This window comes from Drosophila kikkawai, unplaced genomic scaffold, assembly GCF_030179895.1.
Source record: "Drosophila kikkawai strain 14028-0561.14 unplaced genomic scaffold, DkikHiC1v2 scaffold_53, whole genome shotgun sequence".
Classification (NCBI taxonomy): Eukaryota; Metazoa; Arthropoda; class Insecta; order Diptera; family Drosophilidae; genus Drosophila; species Drosophila kikkawai.
Genome location: NW_027222713.1, coordinates 36,449 through 54,000, shown reverse-complemented (window position 1 = coordinate 54,000; position 17,552 = coordinate 36,449). Strand labels below are relative to the sequence as shown.

Below are 17,552 nucleotides of genomic sequence, written 5' to 3'. Positions count from 1 at the left end.
AACCCAGTAATTGGAGGAATCGGCAGAAGTGGTCACTCGTGTGGAGAACGAGGAAATTCTTTGGATGGGTGCAGGAATTTGTTGTGCGTCATCACGAGGATTCGGAACACTGGATGAAGTGTTGCTTGGATGCAACAATGTGTGATGCCGACCGTGACACGTAAGACAGCTGTGGGCGCTTGTGCAATTACGGAGTGGATGACCGCTTGCAAAGCAATTTAAGCACAACTGCTTTTTCTCAATGTACGAAGTTCGATTTTCTATCGTCATCTGGAGGAAGCGTGGACATTTACGCACTGGATGGTTCTCTGCAGAACACAAATCGCATCTTTTGGATATGGGAACAATCCGCGTACTAAAGGATTTTAGTACTCGCGGTGCCACGATGGATTTTGTCGGGTTGGACGGACTGAGGCGTATCGTAGGAGGTTGAATAGAATTTATAGATTCCAGAGATCTATGGCGCTCAGTAAGGAAAGAATCTAATTCTAGCCACGTCGGAATTTCGGTTTTATTTGGTAGGGATTGCTCCCATAAGGAGAGCGTTAGCTTTGGAAGCTTCGAGGAACACAAATAAACCAATAGACAATCCCAATTATCCGTAGGAAGGCCGGACAGAGTTAGGGATGTGAGGCAATTTTGAATTGTATTCTGCAGCTCCTTCAAGGCTGCCGAGGATTCGCGTTCAATGGATTGTATGTTTAGTAATTTCTTCAGTTGGCTGTTCACCAACGCGCGTTTATTTTCGAAACGCTCAGATAGGTTTTCCCATGCTGAGCGGAAACCGTCGTTGGTTAGTGGCGAATTCGAAACTATGGAATGAGCTTCACCACTCGTCTTGGCATTTAAATAGAACAACTTTTCTACAGGGGTCAGCGTAGGATTGTCGATATAGACCGCTGTGAAAAGGTCTCGGAAAGTCGGCCAGCGAAGATAATCGCCCGAGAACACTTCCGTTTCGCACGGAGGAAGCCGACAGCCAGACGGAAAGGAATTTTGGGGCGCAGGAGGTTGGACTGGAGCTGCTTTAGCAGAGATCGTATCGATCTGTTCCATGAACTTGGCGGCACACCGTTCATAAATGGAATAGGTGTCGTCGTATTTTGCCTTAAGAGTAGGCAAGGTGTCTGCAGCGCCCTCTAAACCAACTGAAATTAGCTCTGAACAAGCTTCGTACTCTGTCTCGACCTTGTCCCATAGCGCTCGGACTTGATCGAGATGGATTTGATAAGAGTACTTGGATGGAGTGGGTGCTGCTGGATTGCAGACTCTGGACTCGAAGTGACTCAAACGGTCACAGATCAAAGTAAATTTGTTTAAAATAGTAGAAGTCATTTTGGATATTTTTTTTTGTTACAAAAAATTTAATATAAATATATGTATATTATTTATTTATTTATGGGTAGAAGCTGGATTGGGAATTTAGGAACCAATCGGACTCGTAATTATATTTGAAAAATTTAATTTTTTTCCGTTGGAATTTAAAACGGAAATATGCAAATTAATACAATAATTCCGGTCAGCAGCGAATAATATACGGTCACACTAGTGCGGATACGGAAGCGCACTTGGATTTCTAACTTAATTCGTTAGTTGGAATTTTAATATAAAATAATTTACAAATTATTTTATTGATCTGGACTTATGTGATTGACCGGTGCTGTATTTTGGAACCAATACGTGTGTATGTCTATTTGTGCACTTGTCGTATGCAAGTGCAAAATAGCGGAGATAAGGAGAGGCGGAAAAAATTGCCAAATATTGGACCGTCGACTTGCAGACGATTATGTATGTATGTACATATGTATATTTAATTAGGTGAAGCTCAGGATAGAGCAAGGGAGAGTAAATAAATTAAATATACAAATGAAGTTGGCGCTGCAGTGCATATATTTAAATGAATTTATAGTCGTAGTAGCTGCCGGACAGTAATTGAAATATTTTGGGTTATATATTTATATATTTGTTGTAAATATATGTATGTTTCGGAATGAAGTGGACTGTATTTGTAGTTTTTCTTTTTGTTTTAATTTGTTTGTTATAAATATGTGGATATCTTTATGTATACTCAGATGTTGCGGAAGTAGTCGGAGATCAGTAGTGTAGACTGGACTGGAGTGAAAATATATGTACGTACATATGTACATATATAAATGTAAATAAATGCAAGCGGAACACAGCGAACGTAAAGGAATTTAAAACAATTCGGAACTGAAAGTTTCACTGTGGCTTAGGCATTTAAACAAACACTTTCGGAATTTTGGAACCCGTAGATCTTGTATAGAAATTATTTGGATATAATTTCTCGATTTGGGGAAATGTCAATGTTGACAGCGATTGTAGTCTTGTGGAGTGGACTGTATTGAATATGTATGTAAATGTAAATAAATGCTAGCGGGAACACAGTTAACGAAGAGGAATTGAGAACTATTGGAATTAAATTCTCACTGTGGCTATTGCATTTATTTATTTATTTAAACACACACTTTTGGATTTTGGCACAAATGTAGAAAATGAATACCGAATTATTTTGGATTTTTGGAAGGTATTATGCTGCCGAAGTGTCGGATTAATCGGACTTGGATTTAGACAATAATCATACAGAGAAGTTAAGACGAATTGAGTTTCGCAAAACCTAACTGTATGACCGGCAGCAATAATGTAATGGACTTATCTGGTGCGGTGTTAAAGCCACCGGAGCTGCTGGTGGATGAAATCCGGCTCTGATGGACCAAATGTTGGAGGGGGGCGGCTTTAAGCTGAAATGCACTCGAAATAAGAACACGGAGAACTTGTCGGGGTTTTACGCGACGTGCGTCGGGATGTTTATTTAGTCGTAGGTAAATTGGTACTGATTACAAAGAACAAAAATTAAAGCTAGGGAGAGCGGATTAGAAGCTCTAGGACTGGAAGTCCGGAGGAAGAGGGAGAGAAAAGGAGAGCGTTCGGGATCACACTGCCTCCCGAAATTGAGCGCCTTTCTGGCGTGAACAGTATTTATAATAGTTTTTACACGGCTAATACATTTGCATACTCAATTGTAAATTTGTAAACAAAAAGTTCACATCTCAGCTAATAATGAAATTTGTAAACAAAAAGTTCACAACTCAGCTAATAATGCATGTATCCACGGCATAAATTGTACTTATATAATTTGTTACATGGCTAATACATTTGCATACTTAATTGTAAATCTGTAGACAAAAAGTTCACAGCTCAGCTAATAATACATGTATCCACTTCAGAATTTGTATTTATATTCGTTTTTACACGGCTAATACATTTGCATACTCAATTGTAAATTTGTAATCAAAAAGTTCACAACTCCGCTAATAATGCATGTATCCACGGCAGAATTTGTATTTATATTAGTTTTTACAAGGCTAATACATTTGCATACTCAATTATAAATTTGTAAACAAAAAGTTCACAACTCAGCTAATAATGCCTGTATCCACTTCAGAAATTGTATTTATATTAGTTTTTACATGGCTAATACATTTGCATACTCAATTGTAAATTTGTAAACAAAAAGTTCACATCTCAGCTAAGAATGAAATTTGTAAACAAAAAGTTCACAACTCAGCTAATAATGCATGTATCCACGGCAGAATTTGTACTTATATTAGTTTTTACAAGGCTAATACATTTGCATACTCAATTGTAAATTTGTATACAAAAAGTTCACAACTCAGCTAATAATGCCTGTATCCACTTCAGAATTTGTATTTATATTAGTTTTTACAAGGCTAATACATTTGCATACTCAATTGTAAATTTGTAAACAAAAAGTTCACAACTCAGCTAATAATGCCTGTATCCACGGCAGAATTTGTATTTATATTAGTTTTTACAAGGCTAATACATTTGCATACTTAATTGTAAATTTGTAAACAAAAAGTTCACAACTCAGCTAATAATGCCTGTATCCACTTCAGAATTTGTATTTATATTAGTTTTTACATGGCTAATACATTTGCATACTCAATTGTAAATTTGTAAACAAAAAGTTTACAACTCAGCTAATATTGCCTGTATCCACTTCAGAATTTGTATTTATATTAGTTTTTTTATGGCTAATACATTTGCATACTCAATTGTAAATTTGTAAACAAAAAGTTTACAACTCCGCTAATAATGCATGTATCCATGGCAGAATTTGTACTTATATTAGTTTTTAGAAGGCTAATACATTTGCATACTCAATTGTAAATTTGAAAACAAAAAGTTCACAACTCAGCTAATAATGCATGAATCCACTTCAGATTTTGTATTTATATTAATTTTTACACGGCTAATACATTTGCATACTCAATTGTAAATTTATAAACAAAAAGTTCACATCTCAGCTAATAATGCATGTATCCACGGCAGAATTTATATTTAAATTAGTTCTTACAATGCTAATACATTTGCATACTCAATTGTAAATTTGTAAACAAAAAGTTCACAACTCCGCAAATAATGCATGTATCCAGGGCAGAATTTATACTTATATTAGTTTTTAGAAGGCTAATACATTTGCATACTCAAATGTAAATTTGTAAACAAAAAGTTCACAACTCAGCTAATAATGCATGTATCCACGGCAGAATTTATATTTATATTAGTTTTTACACGTCTAATACATTTGCATACTCAATTGTAAATTTTTAAACAAAAAGTTCACAACTCCACTAATAATGCATGTATCCAACCAGAATTTGTACTTATATTAGTTTTTAGAAGGCTAATACATTTGCATACTCAATTGTAAATTTGTAAACAAAAAGTTTACAACTCCGCTAATAATGCATGTATCCACGGCAGAATTTGTACTTATATTAGTTTTTAGAAGGCTAATTTATTTGCATACTCAATTGTAAATTTCTAAACAAAAAGTTCACAACTCCACTAATAATGCATGTATCCAACCAGAATATGTACTTATTTTAGTTTTTACACGTCTAATACATTTGAATACTCAATTGTAAATTTGTAAACAAAAAGTTCACAACTCAGCTAATAATGCCTGTATCCACTTCAGAATTTGTATTTATATTAGTTTTTAGAAGGCCAATACATTTGCATACTCAATTGTAAATTTGTAAACAAAAAGTTCACAACTCAGATAATAATGCATATATCCACTTCAGAATTTGTATTTATAATAGTTTTTACACGGCTAATACATTTGCATACTCAATTGTAAATTTGAAAACAAAAAGTTCACAGCTCAGCTAATAATGTCTGTATCCACTTCAGAATTTGTATTTATAATAGTTTTTACACGGCTAATACATTTGCATACTCAATTGTAAATTTGTAAACAAAAAGTTCACATCTCAGCTAATAATGAAATTTGTAAACAAAAAGTTCACAACTCAGCTAATAATGCATGTATCCACGGCATAAATTGTACTTATATTATTTTTTACATGGATAATACATTTGCATACTCAATTGTAAATCTGTAGACAAAAAGTTCACAGCTCAGCTAATAATACATGTATCCACTTCAGAATTTGTATTTATATTCGTTTTTACACGGCTAATACATTTGCATACTCAATTGTAAATTTGTAATCAAAAAGTTCACAACTCCGCTAATAATACATGTATCCACGGCAGAATTTGTATTTATATAAGTTTTTACAAGGCTAATACATTTGCATACTCAATTGTAAATTTGTAAACAAAAAGTTCACAACTCAGCTAATAATGCCTGTATCCACTTCAGAAATTGTATTTATATTAGTTTTTACATGGCTAATACATTTGCATACTCAATTGTAAATTTGTAAACAAAAAGTTCACATCTCAGCTAATAATGAAATTTGTAAACAAAAAGTTCACAACTCAGCTAATAATGCATGTATCCACGGCAGAATTTGTACTTATATTAGTTTTTACAAGGCTAATACATTTGCATACTCAATTGTAAATTTGTATACAAAAAGTTCACAACTCAGCTAAAAATGCCTGTATCCACTTCAGAATTTGTATTTATATTAGTTTTTACAAGGCTAATACATTTGCATACTCAAGTGTAAATTTGTAAACAAAAAGTTCACAACTCAGCTAATAATGCCTGTATCCACGGCAGAATTTGTATTTATATTAGTTTTTACAAGGCTAATACATTTGCATACTTAATTGTAAATTTGTAAACAAAAAGTTCACAACTCAGCTAATAATGCCTGTATCCACTTCAGAATTTGTATTTATATTAGTTATTACAAGGCTAATACATTTGCATACTCAATTGTAAATTTGTAAACAAAAAGTTCACATCTCAGCTAATAATGAAATTTGTAAACAAAAAGTTCACAACTCAGCTAATAATGCATGTATCCACGGCAGAATTTGTACTTATATTAGTTTTTACAAGGCTAATACATTTGCATACTCAATTGTAAATTTGTATACAAAAAGTTCACAACTCAGCTAAAAATGCCTGTATCCACTTCAGAATTTGTATTTATATTAGTTTTTACAAGGCTAATACATTTGCATACTCAAGTGTAAATTTGTAAACAAAAAGTTCACAACTCAGCTAATAATGCCTGTATCCACGGCAGAATTTGTATTTATATTAGTTTTTACAAGGCTAATACATTTGCATACTTAATTGTAAATTTGTAAACAAAAAGTTCACAACTCAGCTAATAATGCCTGTATCCACTTCAGAATTTGTATTTATATTAGTTATTACAAGGCTAATACATTTGCATACTCAATTGTAAATTTGTAAACAAAAAGTTTACATCTCAGCTAATATTGCCTGTATCCACTTCAGAATTTGTATTTATATTAGTTTTTACATGGCTAATACATTTGCATACTCAATTGTAAATTTGTAAACAAAAAATTCACAACTCCGCTAATAATGCATGTATCCATGGCAGAATTTGTACTTATATTAGTTTTTAGAAGGCTAATACATTTGCATACTCAATTGTAAATTTGAAAACAAAAAGTTCACAACTCAGCTAATAATGCATGAATCCACTTCAGATTTTGTATTTATATTAATTTTTACACGGCTAATACATTTTCATACTCAATTGTAAATTTTTAAACAAAAAGTTCACAACTCCACTAATAATGCATGTATCCAACCAGAATTTGTACTTATATTAGTTTTTAGAAGGCTAATACATTTGCATACTCAATTGTAAATTTGTAAACAAAAAGTTCACAACTCAGCTAATAATGCCTGTATCCACTTCAGAATTTGTACTTATATTATTTTTTACATGGCTAATACATTTGCATACTCAATTGTAAATCTGTAGACAAAAAGTTCACAGCTCAGCTAATAATACATGTATCCACTTCAGAATTTGTATTTATATACGTTTTTACACGGCTAATACATTTGCATACTCAATTGTAAATTTGTAAACAAAAAGTTCACAACCAAGCTAATAATGCATGTATCCACTTAAGAATGTGTATAGTTTTTACACGGCTAATACATTTGCATACTCAATTGTAAATTTGTAAACAAAAAGTTCACAACTCCGCTAATAATGCATGTATCCACGGCAGAATTTGTATTTATATTAGTTTTTACAAGGCTAATACATTTGCATACTCAATTGTAAATTTGTAAACAAAAAGTTCACAGCTCAGATAAAATTGCATATATCCACTTCAGAATTTGTATTTATATTCGTTTTTGCACGGCTAATACATTTGCATACTCAATTGTAAATTTGTAAACAAAAAGTCCACAGCTCAGCTAATAATGCCTGTATCGACTTCCGAATTTGTATTGTAGCAGGCCAGTTGATATTATTATGATCTGGTCACACGATTGTTGGGCTACGCTCTCTGAGAGAGCAGGTTACTCTCTCTCTCTCTCAGAGAGCGCTGCTTATGAATTTTGGGGGTTGAAAGGCACGCGGCCGGAGAGTGGCAGATCACTGTTTTTGGAGAAGTTAAAAAGAGAAGACGTAGTTGGTGAACAAAAAGATAAGAAACAAAAGTGTAAAATAATATAAGCAACATATAATACTATAATATAAGAATAAATAAAAGAGACTAATTAAAATAACATACGGCCACAATCTCAGAAGTGGGAAGAAGCCGGTAAGGGCTGCTGGAGAGAAGAAGATGCACAACGCGAAGGATGAGCTGGCGAACAAGGAGACGCGTTGCTTTAACTGCAACGGTAAAGGGCACTGAATGTGTATAGTTTTTACACGGCTAATACATTTGCATACTCAATTGTAAATTTGTAAACAAAAAGTTCACAACTCCGCTAATAATGCATGTATCCACGGCAGAATTTGTATTTATATTAGTTTTTACAAGGCTAATACATTTGCATACTCAATTGTAAATTTGTAAACAAAAAGTTCACAGCTCAGATAAAATTGCATATATCCACTTCAGAATTTGTATTTATATTCGTTTTTGCACGGCTAATACATTTGCATACTCAATTGTAAATTTGTAAACAAAAAGTCCACAGCTCAGCTAATAATGCCTGTATCGACTTCCGAATTTGTATTGTAGCAGGCCAGTTGATATTATTATGATCTGGTCACACGATTGTTGGGCTACGCTCTCTGAGAGAGCAGGTTACTCTCTCTCTCTCTCAGAGAGCGCTGCTTATGAATTTTGGGGGTTGAAAGGCACGCGGCCGGAGAGTGGCAGATCACTGTTTTTGGAGAAGTTAAAAAGAGAAGACGTAGTTGGTGAACAAAAAGATAAGAAACAAAAGTGTAAAATAATATAAGCAACATATAATACTATAATATAAGAATAAATAAAAGAGACTAATTAAAATAACATACGGCCACAATCTCAGAAGTGGGAAGAAGCCGGTAAGGGCTGCTGGAGAGAAGAAGATGCACAACGCGAAGGATGAGCTGGCGAACAAGGAGACGCGTTGCTTTAACTGCAACGGTAAAGGGCACTGAATGTGTATAGTTTTTACACGGCTAATACATTTGCATACTCAATTGTAAATTTGTAAACAAAAAGTTCACAACTCCGCTAATAATGCATGTATCCACGGCAGAATTTGTATTTATATTAGTTTTTACAAGGCTAATACATTTGCATACTCAATTGTAAATTTGTAAACAAAAAGTTCACAGCTCAGATAAAATTGCATATATCCACTTCAGAATTTGTATTTATATTCGTTTTTGCACGGCTAATACATTTGCATACTCAATTGTAAATTTGTAAACAAAAAGTCCACAGCTCAGCTAATAATGCCTGTATCGACTTCCGAATTTGTATTGTAGCAGGCCAGTTGATATTATTATGATCTGGTCACACGATTGTTGGGCTACGCTCTCTGAGAGAGCAGGTTACTCTCTCTCTCTCTCAGAGAGCGCTGCTTATGAATTTTGGGGGTTGAAAGGCACGCGGCCGGAGAGTGGCAGATCACTGTTTTTGGAGAAGTTAAAAAGAGAAGACGTAGTTGGTGAACAAAAAGATAAGAAACAAAAGTGTAAAATAATATAAGCAACATATAATACTATAATATAAGAATAAATAAAAGAGACTAATTAAAATAACATACGGCCACAATCTCAGAAGTGGGAAGAAGCCGGTAAGGGCTGCTGGAGAGAAGAAGATGCACAACGCGAAGGATGAGCTGGCGAACAAGGAGACGCGTTGCTTTAACTGCAACGGTAAAGGGCACTGAATGTGTATAGTTTTTACACGGCTAATACATTTGCATACTCAATTGTAAATTTGTAAACAAAAAGTTCACAACTCCGCTAATAATGCATGTATCCACGGCAGAATTTGTATTTATATTAGTTTTTACAAGGCTAATACATTTGCATACTCAATTGTAAATTTGTAAACAAAAAGTTCACAGCTCAGATAAAATTGCATATATCCACTTCAGAATTTGTATTTATATTCGTTTTTGCACGGCTAATACATTTGCATACTCAATTGTAAATTTGTAAACAAAAAGTCCACAGCTCAGCTAATAATGCCTGTATCGACTTCCGAATTTGTATTGTAGCAGGCCAGTTGATATTATTATGATCTGGTCACACGATTGTTGGGCTACGCTCTCTGAGAGAGCAGGTTACTCTCTCTCTCTCTCAGAGAGCGCTGCTTATGAATTTTGGGGGTTGAAAGGCACGCGGCCGGAGAGTGGCAGATCACTGTTTTTGGAGAAGTTAAAAAGAGAAGACGTAGTTGGTGAACAAAAAGATAAGAAACAAAAGTGTAAAATAATATAAGCAACATATAATACTATAATATAAGAATAAATAAAAGAGACTAATTAAAATAACATACGGCCACAATCTCAGAAGTGGGATCGAGAAAATTTTTTGTGCACGTCAACTAAAAAACCGAAATGGATTTGGACATTAATAAAGTGACGGTGGCTCAGCTGAAAAAATGGCTAGAATGTTTAAACTTGTCGACGAAGGGATCAAAAGCTGATCTGTACTCCCGGATATGTGCGATTCCACCCGAAAGCCGAGGCAGTGCTCCAATGATAAACCAGGTGGAAGAGGAGCAAGAAATTCTGGACGAAGAGGCGGAAGGGGCAGCGGTGGAGAAGCGAGTGAAGCAGAATCGGACGGAACTGGCTCGTGGCATGGCAACTATGGAGGAGCTGCATCGTGAAATCGAGAAGGCAAGGAAGGTTCTCGAGAATCTTCAGCAACAGATCGACAGCGTCAGTTCGAGAACAAGCGACGCGCGACCAAGCGGCGCCAGAAACGACATGTCTGAACATAACGGCGACGTGTGCGAAAGAGATGGCGAGCGTAGCAACGGTGCGGCCGATGATGTCCGTAGGAGCGAAAGGGATGGCGAGCGAAGCGAAGCGAATGAGGCAGAGAGGAATGAAAGAGACGCCAGCGAGAATTCTGGAAATTTCGGACGAAACGACAACGGGCAAAACGGCAGCAGCGACGCTAACAGTGGAAGAGGTGGTCGAGACGATTTTTCGTCAGCCGGATTTGGCTTGGCAAAGGAAATCTTATTGGATTTTTCGGAAAACATGTCTGTTCGTGCCTGGGTCTCCCAATGGGAGAATGTTGCCAGATTGTATAAGCTAACGGACACCCAGAGTAGAGTTTTGCTGATTGGAAAACTGAAAGGCAGCGCGTTGCAGTGGCTACACGCAGATGCAACCCGGTTCGGAGAATCGACGAGTGAGCTGGTAGACCAGTTACTTCTTGCGTTTGGTGGCAACGAGTCGAAAGCAGAGTTGAGACGCAAATTCGAGGCGCGGCTATGGAAGCCAACTGAGAAGTTTGGAGTCTATTTCGAAGAAAAACGCAGGCTGGCACGAGAAGTCAACATGGAAGATGACGAGCTGCTGGACGGACTTATTGTTGGCATTCCGGCGATAAATCTACGCAATCAGGCCAAGCTTCAGTGTTTCGAGAACCCAGGAAGGATGCTTAAAGCATTTGCCAACATAATGTTGCCGGTAAGGGCTGCTGGAGAGAAGAAGATGCACAACGCGAAGGATGAGCTGGCGAACAAGGAGACGCGTTGCTTTAACTGCAACGGTAAAGGGCACTGGGCTCGAGACTGCATCAAATCAAAGAGGACTCCTGGGTCTTGCTATGGATGTGGGGCGATGGATCACATGATCAGCAAGTGCCCCCAAAACAAGAAGGATGCGGCAAATAATTACGTAAGATTGTTTAAAATTTTTGTTTATGAAAACTCCAACCAGCCAATTATTACAGAATGCTTGATCGATTCAGGAAGCCCAGTATCTTTGATAAAATTTTCTTATGTACCCAAAAATATTAGATTAGAGCCTCATGAAGAGCTATATTATGGATTAAATAAAAGCATACTAAGAAGTTATGGAAAAATGTTATGTTATGTAATGAAAAAGGAAATAAAGATTTATTTTAATTTAATTGCTGTGGCTAACGATTCAATGAGCTGTAATATTGTGCTGGGTAGGGACTTTATGGAGGCTTGTAATCTGAAAATTAATTTAGAAACCTTAAAAATGATCACTGTCGAGGGAATTGAAACCCAAATTGAGAATAAGACAAATATTAGTTTATTGAATGACACTAAGGAACCGAGGGAAGCGGATGAAATGTTAGAAGAAAGTTTAGAAAATGAAATGTTAGGAGAAAGTTTAGAAAGTGAAATTTTGGGAAACGGTTTAGGAAATGAGACTTTAGAAGAAGAAAGGTTCGAAAGCAAAATTTTAGAAGAGACTTTAGGAAATAATAGAGACGATTTCACAAGAGAAATGATGAATATTAATATTTTAGAGGATGATGAAAAGGAAAATTGCTTTATTATTGGTGAAAAAATTAGCTACAAGGATCGAGAGAAGTTTATTAAGTTGTTAGAGACACATTATGTTCAAGTCAAGCGACCTGAGAATCCGAAAATAAAATGTGAAATGAATATAATGTTAGAAAACTCGAAACCATTTAGTTGCGCACCGAAGAGACTGTCATATAGTGAAAAAGAAGCACTGTTAAAAATGTTAGAAGAATACATTAGAGATGGAATTATTCAACCTAGTAAATCGGAGTATGCCTCTCCTATTGTATTAGTGAAGAAGAAGTCGGGGGAACTGAGACTTTGTATCGATTTTAGAAGATTGAACAAAATAATGTCAAAGGATAATTATCCGATACCATTGATTGATGACCTTTTGGATAATTTAGTAGGAAAATCGGTGTTTACGAAATTAGACCTTAAGAATGGCTATTTTCATGTATTTGTTAACAAAGAGTCAGTAAAATTTACGTCTTTTACCACCCCATTGGGACAATTTGAGTTTTTGCGGATGCCGATGGGCTTAAGAACAGCTCCGCAGGTATTTCAGAGATTCGTTAATGACATATTTTCGGACATGATAAGGCAAAAGAAGGTGATCATATATATGGACGATATTTTAGTGGCAAGCAAAAGTTTAGAAGAACATTTAGAAGTTTTAGTAGAAGTATTTAGAAGGCTAGTAGAAAATAAATTAGAGTTGAGAATGGACAAATGCAAATTTTTACAAGACAAGGTTAAATATTTAGGTTTTCTGATTTCGAATGATGGGATTAAGGCTGACAGTAAAGGGTTAGAAGCGATACAAAATTTTCCGGTTCCAGGCAAGGTGCAAGCAGTTCAAAGTTTTTTAAGTCTTTGCTCGTATTTTCGGCGATTCATTAAGGATTTTTCGATATTAGCGAAACCATTGTATGATTTGTTGAGAAAAGATAGAGTTTTTAAGTTCGAAGCAGAAGAATTGGATTGTTTTTCGTTGTTAAAGGCGAAATTAATGGAAGCGCCAGTTTTAGCGATATACGACTACAGAGATGATGTTGAGCTTCACTGTGACGCAAGCGCTTTAGGATTTGGAGCTGTGCTTCGTCAGAAAAAAGAGGACAATAAATTGCATCCTATTTTCTATTTCTCAAAAAGATCGACTTCAACAGAAGCAAAGTATCATAGTTTCGAGTTAGAGACTTTAGCCATAATTTACGCGTTAAGAAGGTTTAGAATATATTTACTAGGCAAACGTTTTAAAATTGTAACAGACTGCAACTCTCTAACGTTAACGCTCAATAAGATTGAGTTGAACCCAAGAATAGCACGGTGGGCTCTAGAATTGCAAGAGTTCGACTATGAATTAAAGCATAGATCAGGCAAACAAATGCAGCATGTAGATGCATTAAGCAGATGCAACAACATAATGATAGTGGAGACAAATACATTCGAAACAAATTTAGTAATTTGTCAATCAAAAGATGCAAAGGTTCAAGAAATTAGGAAAATGTTAGAAAGCAGCGAGCATAAGATATACGAAATGAGAAACGGTGTAATTTATAGGAAAAGTAATGACAACCGATTATTATTTTATGTACCGAATCGAATGGAGGAACACGTGCTATACAAATACCATGACGAAATGGGTCATATTGGGAGGGATAAAATGTTAGATGTTATTGGAAAAAGCTACTGGTTTCCAAACATGAAGGACAAAGTAGTAGAGCATATTCAGAATTGTTGAAAGTGCATAGCTTATTCTCCGAAAGTGGGTAAAGGAGACGGACACTTACATAGCATACCCAAAGGCAATAAGCCTTTTGAGATCATTCATATAGACCATTATGGACCGGTAGATAGCAACAGATTGAAAAAACATATATTTGTGGTGGTAGATGCTTTCACAAAGTTCGTTAGGTTGTACACAAAAAAACGACGAATACAAAAGAGGTGATAAATGCATTAAAAGACTATTTTCGAGCGTACAGTAGACCGAGATGTATAATATCGGATCGAGGCAGTTGTTTTACATCGTCTGAGTTTACAGAGTTTATGGAAGATAGTAACGTTAAGCACATAAAAATTGCGACGGGCTCGCCTCAGGCAAATGGTCAAGTTGAACGAATAAATAGGAGTTTAGGACCCATGATAGCAAAACTGATAGAACCGGAAAAGGGTTTACATTGGGATAGAGTTATGGAAAAGGTTGAGTATTCGATGAATAATACGATGCATAATAGCATTAAGCTATGTCCTAGTGAAACATTATTTGGGATAACACAGAGAGGAGAAACATGTGACGAGCTAAAGGAAAGATTGGAAGATGAAGAAGAGAAAGGAAAGATTAGGAAAAACTTAGAAGATGAAGATGAGATTATTGAGGAAAACAGGAGAAATTTAGAAAAACTTAGAAGAAAATTAGAAGGGAAAGAAGAGATTAGAAATGAGTTAGAATTAGAAGAAAAAAGTATTGAGGAAAATAGAATAAATTTAGAACAAATTAGACAGAAAGCTGAAGGAAACAGGCTCAAATGAAAAATGAAGAATACTACAATGCGAGAAAGAAGAAGGCAACAGAATATAAAGAAGGAGATTACGTTATGGTTAAGAATTTCGACAGTACTGTGGGTGCTGCAAGAAAGCTCATTCCGAAGACTAAGGGTCCCTATGTCATTTTAAAAGTTTTAAAAAATGATAGATATGTTCTTAAAGATATAGACGGGTTTCAGTTGTCTCGCAATCCATACCAAGGCGTGTGGAGTGCAAATAACATTAGACATTGGATAAAATCATAATATATTGATAAAATATGTAATTGTAATATTGTAAAGTAAAGAGAAGCAAATTGTAATACTGAAACGAATTGTAAATATGTTAAAGTTGTACTTAAGTTATAGCATTAAGTCAGAGATAGAGGGCTATCTCAAAGTCAGGACGGCCGAGTTGTAGCAGGCCAGTTGATATTATTATGATCTGGTCACACGATTGTTGGGCTACGCTCTCTGAGAGAGCAGGTTACTCTCTCTCTCTCAGAGAGCGCTGCTTATGAATTTTGGGGGTTGAAAGGCACGCGGCCGGAGAGTGGCAGATCACTGTTTTTGGAGAAGTTAAAAAGAGAAGACGTAGTTGGTGAACAAAAAGATAAGAAACAAAAGTGTAAAATAATATAAGCAACATATAATACTATAATATAAGAATAAATAAAAGAGACTAATTAAAATAACATACGGCCACAGTATTTATATAAGTTTTTACACGGCTAATACATTTGCATACTCAATTGTAAATTTATAAACAAAAAGTTCACATCTCAGCTAATAATGCATGAATCCACTTCAGATTTTGTATTTATATTAATTTTTACACGGCTAATACATTTGCATACTCAATTGTAAATTTATAAACAAAAAGTTCACATCTCAGCTAATAATGCATGTATCCACGGCAGAATTTATATTTAAATTAGTTCTTACAATGCTAATACATTTGCATACTCAATTGTAAATTTGTAAACAAAAAGTTCACAACTCCGAAAATAATGCATGTATCCACGGCAGAATTTGTACTTATATTAGTTTTTAGAAGGCTAATACATTTGCATACTCAATTGTAAATTTGTAAACAAAAAGTTCACAACTCCGCTAATAATGCATGTATCCACGGCAGAATTTGTACTTATATTAGTTTTTAGAAGGCTAATTTATTTGCATACTCAATTTTAAATTTGTAAACAAAAAGTTCACAACTCCGCTAATAATACATGTATCCACGGCAGAATTTGTACTTATATTAGTTTTTAGAAGGCTAATTTATTTGCATACTCAATTGTAAATTTGTAAACAAAAAGTTCACAACTCAGCTAATAATGCATGTATCCACGGCAGAATTTATATTTAAATTAGTTCTTACAATGCTAATACATTTGCATACTCAATTGTAAATTTGTAAACAAAAAGTTCACAACTGCGAAAATAATGCATGTATCCACGGCAGAATTTGTACTTATATTAGTTTTTAGAAGGCTAATACATTTGCATACTCAATTGTAAATTTGTAAACAAAAAGTTCACAACTCCGCTTATAATGCATGTATCCACGGCAGAATTTGTACTTATATTAGTTTTTAGAAGGCTAATACATTTGCATACTCAATTGTAAATTTGTAAACAAAAAGTTCACAACTCCGCTAATAATGCATGTATCAACGGCAGAATTTGTACTTATATTATTTTAGTTTTTACACGTCTAATACATTTGCATACTCAATTGTAAATTTGTAAACAAAAAGTTCACAACTCAGCTAATAATGCCTGTATCCACTTCAGAATTTGTATTTATATTAGTTTTTACATGGCTAATACATTTGCATACTCAATTGTAAATTTGTAAACAAAAAGTTCACAACTCCGCTAATAATGCATGTATCCACGGCAGAATTTGTACTTATATTAGTTTTTAGAAGGCTAATACATTTGCATACTCAATTGTAAATTTGTAAACAAAAAGTTCACAACTCAGATAATAATGCATATATCCACTTCAGAATTTGTATTTATAATAGTTTTTACACGGCTAATACATTTGCATACTCAATTGTAAATTTAAAAAGTAAAAGTTCACAGCTCAGCTAATAATGTCTGTATCCACTTCAGAATTTGTATTTATAATAGTTTTTACACGGCTAATACATTTGCATACTCAATTGTAAATTTGTAAACAAAAAGTTCACATCTCAGCTAATAATAAAATTTGTAAACAAAAAGTTCACAACTCAGCTAATAATGCATGTATCCACGGCATAAATTGTACTTCTATTATTTTTTACATGGCTAATACATTTGCATACTCAATTGTAAATCTGTAGACAAAAAGTTCACAGCTCAGCTAATAATACATGTATCCACTTCAGAATTTGTATTTATATTCGTTTTTACACGGCTAATACATTTGCATACTCAATTGTAAATTTGTAAACAAAAAGTTCACAACTCAGCTAATAATGCATGTATCCACTTAAGAATGTGTATAGTTCTTACACGGCTAATACATTTGCATACTCAATTGTAAATTTGTAAACAAAAAGTTCACAACTCCGCTAATAATGCATGTATCCACGGCGGAATTTGTATTTATATTAGTTTTTACAAGGCTAATACATTTGCATACTCAATTGTAAATTTGTAAACAAAAAGTTCACAACTCAGCTAATAATGCCTGTATCCACTTCAGAATTTGTATTTATATTAGTTTTTACATGGCTAATACATTTGCATACTCAATTGTAAATTTGTAAACAAAAAGTTCACATCTCAGCTAATAATGAA

At 34.6% G+C, this 17,552-nt stretch overlaps 1 protein-coding gene across 1 annotated transcript; it reads left to right on the top strand.

Annotated features, from left to right (window-relative positions):
- The first annotated feature begins 10,274 nt into the window (after positions 1–10,274).
- LOC121502667 (uncharacterized) lies at positions 10,275–11,798 on the top strand. The gene is made up of 2 exons (XM_041776367.2): positions 10,275–11,626; positions 11,682–11,798. The coding sequence occupies exons 1-2, from the start codon at positions 10,328–10,330 to the stop codon at positions 11,688–11,690; spliced, it is 1,308 nt and encodes a 435-aa protein (XP_041632301.2). The 5' UTR covers positions 10,275–10,327; the 3' UTR covers positions 11,691–11,798.
- Positions 11,799–17,552: the final 5,754 nt, after the last annotated feature.